Raw genomic sequence first — 4,790 nt, 5'->3', positions numbered from 1 at the left:
AAACGGCCCCAAATCCCTTCACCCGAGTGGAGGAGGGGACAGAGTTCTGGCAGAAAACTCCAAAAGTCGATTTTGCCCAGTTTGGGAAGAACAAACCAAACAGAAGTGAGGTGGGACCCCCCAGCAGCACTTCCCCGAAGCCCTCCCCGGGGTGCTGGAGGGTGACTGGGCACACTGGGAGCACTGGGAGGGGGCTCAGCCCTCCGTCAGCCCCGGGAGCTCCAAGGCTCCGAGAGCCGGGATGGAACGCGGCGGAGGGAGCAGGGGAAGGGACGGGGCTGCCGGCGCTGGACGGGGCACGTGAGACGGCGGGGAAGGCAATAAACAGCAAAACGGCGACGAAAGATAAAACTCGGCGGCGGCGAAAGGGCCAGTGAGTCACACACGTCCCATTTCACACCCACACGGCACAGCCACGGCGGGGGGATCGAAAAACAGCCAATGGGAAGCGTCGGAGAGCCCCCGGTAGCCAATGGGAAGCGTCGAAGGGCCCCGGCAGCCAATGGGAAGCAACGTGTCCTGATGTCAATTAAACCACATTGAGAAGCTGCTGGAGAAGAGCAAAGAACAATTGAAATTGCGTCAGTTGGAGAGTTTGTTTGCTAGTTTGTGACTAAACCGACCCTACCACGAAATCTCACAGTCACTGAGAGCTGCCCTGCGAGGTGAGTACTCCAGAGCAGCTCCTGGGCTGCCAAACTCGGGGTGGTGGGTGCTCCCTGCCCACAGTGAGCCACGGCTGGGACAGGGCTGAGCCCCCACATCATGGTCTTGTCTCTGGGGGGGCTGCAATGACCACCTGATTAATTAAACGTGGCACGTTGAAGGGGAAGGGGGGAATAAACGCCAAAAGTCACAGTTTTACAGCTGGGTTTGGTGAGGCTTTTGCTGCCATGGGGCTGGTTTGAGTGTCTGCTGCGGGGTTGGGCTGGTTTGTCATTTTTGCTGCCTTCTAAGAGCTTCTGCAGTGGTTTTGTTGGTTTTTTTCAGCCACTTGTTGCTGACGGGGGTTGCTTCTTGGGAAGAGAAATGAGAAAGTCGTGGTGAAAAGAGGCAAATAATAATATAAAAAGGACTTTAATTTGTTTCAGTTGAGTGGAATGAACAGTGATTTTGGGGGGAGCTGGAGCGAACCAGCTGGAAACCACAGTGGGCTTGGGAAGGATTGAACCTGGGCAGGAGCTCGGGCTGCACCAGGGGGGGTCTTACAATGTGAACCTTCGTGGGTCCTTTTAAGGGAATTTGTTGAAGTTGTACAGTCATCATAAAGGAGCAAAAATGACAGTGGGACTGGGTGAATCAGTAACTGCACTGGGTCTCTTTTAGCTTCAAATTGACACTTCAGTTTTGCAAATGTTAAAACCTTCACCAGCCCACTGGTTTCTGGCTCAGAATTGGGTTTGGGAGGGATTAAACCTGGCCAGGAGCTCGGGCTGCCCCAGGGGGGGTCTTACAATGTGAACCTTTGGGGGTCTTTTTAAGGGAATTTGTTGAATTTGTTCAGTTGACACTGGGAGGCAGAAATTAAAGTAGGACTGAAATTGTGGCTTGAAATGAGGGGTCTGAACCTGTGCACGTGGACTTCTGCCAAGTCACAAGATATGACTTCCTTTAATTTCTGAGCTTTGTCCTGTTCAGCTTTGGAAACCTTGAGGGTGCGGAAGCACCACCCTCTTCTGGCTCATCCTGTTTTTGTTCCTTTCTCCTACCAATTTAACCCTCCCACTGCTCTGGAAACGCTGCATCTGAACACTCCTTGAGTTTGCTCCTGCAAATCCCCTCTGAGGGAACGGCTTTGTGCTTTTTTTCCACATCCATTTACCCACAAACCAACCTGCCCCTTTGCAGCTTTCAGAGCTCACCTTGCAATGAAATATTGCTGTTTTATCAGGACACATTCCTGATGAGCTTCTGTTGGTCCATTTGGTGCTGGTAATAACTTACACAAGACCCAAGAGGACCAAAAGCTGCTGCCCCTGTTGGTTGGGGGTGCAAGGAACCAGGTCGTGCTTGTGCAACAGTGGGCATGGGGAGGGGGGGGAACCAGAGCAAAAGAAGCTCGTGGGGAGCCACAAACAGAAAACCCAAGCAGAACAGCTGCTGTGAGCTGTTACAACCTGCTTTCCACCCTGTGTGTTTTTGCAAAAGGGCCCCCAAAGCGCAAACTCTGCTCCAAGCCCTCGGTGCCTTTTCCCCCCCTGAGCCCTGAACAGGCTCCTGTCCCCTGCAAACCTGTGAGCTCTCAATGACTTATTTATTTAATAGTTAAAGTGCTTTTAAACTTGTCTTTTTCTTTCCTTTCTACTTAATTTGTTGTTTTTTTTTTTCTCCTTGATCTTTGTCCCTCCTTTCTCTTTCCCTTCCTTATCTTTTCCCCTCCCCTCTCTCTGTCCTTTGTACCACCTCCTCTCCCAGATGTGTGTTCAGCCCTGCCAGATGGTGCCCCTTGGCACAACGACAACGCTGAGAGCCAGTGCCAGCCCCACAGAGGCTGTTGTGGCTGGCTGGGCTGTGGCCCAGGAGGTCTCAGCTCCCTGCAGGTCCCCTCAGCCTCTCCTCTCCTTCCACCCCAGGCTGCCGAGTGCTTCCACCCCACAGAGCCCAGGGAATGTCAGCCCCGGGCCCTGAGGCTTCTCTGCAAGGATGGGGGAAGGAACTCAAAAGCCAAATTCTTCAGGCCAAGAGGAAGCCCTGAACATCTGCAGTGATTCAAAGGAACAGTCCAAATGTGGTAATGCTGGGAAAACCCCAAACGTTCCAAGGGAGGACGAGGGGTGGGAAGAGCATCTCGCTCTGGGGGGCACCAGTGGGGGAGCCTGGATGGGCCTGGGTGGGGCTGGGGATGGACTGAGGGTCCAGCACAGGAGGGCAAAGCAGAGGGGAGAGGAGCCAGGCCATCCTCACCCTGCTCTTTCCTGCCTCAGGGTCCTACAGAACCGAGTCAGACTGGAGAACATCCCCCAAGGTGCGTGTTCTCCTGGCTCTGAGTGTGTTCCTGGGGATCCTCAGCTTGAGCCTGCTCGTAACACTGACTGGTGAGTCCCACCCAGACACCCCCATGGGGAGGATCCGGGCCAGGCACCTCCGCTCTGGGAGGTGGGAGGATCCCAGGACCTTCTTGGCATCAAGGGAGGCTCCCAAAGTGAGTGACTCCCCTTTTTCCCTGCACTTTGCTCCAGGCACCTGCTCCTCACTCGGTCACACCTTTCCCAAGAGCATCATCCCCCAGTTTCCTCTTCCAGCTGCTGGAATAAACCAAGGAATCAACCCCATTTTGCTGCTTTTCAGGGCTGCCCACGTGTCTGACTCAGCTTTCTGTGTTTCAGTTCTCGGTGTCAGACCCCAGTTCTCTGAGCTGGAATTCTCCCATGTGTGCCCAGACACCTGGCCTGGTTTCCAAGGAAAATGTTATTATTTTTCTGAGGCTGAGGGCAACTGGACCACGGGTCGGGAAAGATGTGAGGCCCTGGGAGCTTCACTGGCCATCATAAGCACCAGGGATGAACTGGTGAGGACTGGGATGAACTGGTGAGGACTGGGCTTGAACCTCTGCAGCAGCACCGGGGTGGGAAACACAGGGTAACCAAGAGGATAAATCAGCCCCAAACCCCCCAGGCTGGCCCCAAAGTGCTGCCAGTGCTGGAGCCGGGAGCCAAACCCTTGGGAAAAACCCCAGGCCTGGCTGGGGGTGGACACAGGAGGGAAAGAGAAGGTGGGGAAGGCAAGACTGGCCAAAGCCAACGTTTCTTTGCCTTCCAGGCCTTCCTTCTGCGCTATAAAGGCGAAGCAAACCACTGGATCGGGCTGGGAATGAGGGATAAGGGCTGGGAGTGGATCAATGGCACGGCCTTGAACGGCAGGTGGGTCCCTGTGTCCGTGCTGGAGCCCCGGGGTGGGCCCCAGGGATTTCCTGGAGTCTGGGATGCCCCATCCTGGGATGGGCACCTTCTCCTGCCCTGTGTCCAGGCAGCTCCTGGCTTTCCATGGGGGGTTGGGATGGGCCGAGGTCGCTGCCCCCCAACCCTGATCAGAGTATTGGAGACCCCCCCAGCCAAAGCCCTTCTCTGCCAGAGAGGAAATCCAAGCTCTTCTTAATTTCTGGGGGGAGTTTTCTTCTTTTCCTTTTCCCTTTCTCACTCTGGTCCCATTGGCATTTGCAGGTTTGAGGTGAGGGGTGTGGGGCCCTGCGGGTACCTCGATGACTGGTGGATCAGCTCGTCCCTGTGCCACACGGAGAAGAACTGGATCTGCAGCCTCCCCGACGACTATGAACTCTGGAAGGGGAAAATAGGAGACCCCAAACCAAGACTTTCAGCCTAAATGTCTGACCAGATGAAAGAGCTTCACCCCAGCACTGCAACTGAAATTTTCGGGGTGAATACAAAAAATCAGGTAAATGGAACTGGTGCTATCCCCCATCCTTTGGACCTTTTGAGCAGCACAAGTGTGGTTTGCACCACAGAAAACTTGCTCAAAAGGTTCGCACAAATGCAACTGGTATTTATACAATTTGCCTTAAACGCATATTTATATGACTACAACATTTATGTAACCATATTTATATGAGTACGACATTTATGTAACCATATTTATATGAGTACAACATTTATGTAACCATATTTATATGAGGACGACATTTATGTAGCCATAGCTCAGGCCGGTGCTTCTCTTGGCCCTCCATTTCGGTGGGGGGTAAATCAGCCTTTTTTCACACTGTTTTCAGCCTTATTTCAAGTTTTTTCTGCGGTGGCCGCGGTTTGGGGGCGGTTTTGGGGTCAGAAAGGAGCCTT

The 4,790-nt window shown here is 53.6% G+C and overlaps 1 protein-coding gene across 1 annotated transcript; it reads left to right on the top strand.

The window, feature by feature from the left end:
- The first annotated feature begins 498 nt into the window (after window positions 1-498).
- On the top strand, window positions 499-4,509 carry LOC108644112 (C-type lectin domain family 2 member B-like). Its single transcript, XM_018087264.3, has 6 exons — window positions 499-665; window positions 2,574-2,731; window positions 2,925-3,035; window positions 3,327-3,508; window positions 3,760-3,860; window positions 4,161-4,509. The coding sequence occupies exons 2-6, from the start codon at window positions 2,644-2,646 to the stop codon at window positions 4,318-4,320; spliced, it is 642 nt and encodes a 213-aa protein (XP_017942753.1). The 5' UTR covers window positions 499-665; window positions 2,574-2,643; the 3' UTR covers window positions 4,321-4,509.
- The last annotated feature ends 281 nt before the right edge of the window (window positions 4,510-4,790 follow it).

Source organism: Manacus vitellinus, unplaced genomic scaffold (genome assembly GCF_001715985.3).
Source record: "Manacus vitellinus isolate BGI_N305 unplaced genomic scaffold, ASM171598v3 scaffold_237_pilon, whole genome shotgun sequence".
In the NCBI taxonomy this organism is placed as follows: domain Eukaryota; kingdom Metazoa; phylum Chordata; class Aves; order Passeriformes; family Pipridae; genus Manacus; species Manacus vitellinus.
This window is presented reverse-complemented; position numbering and strand designations above follow the sequence as displayed.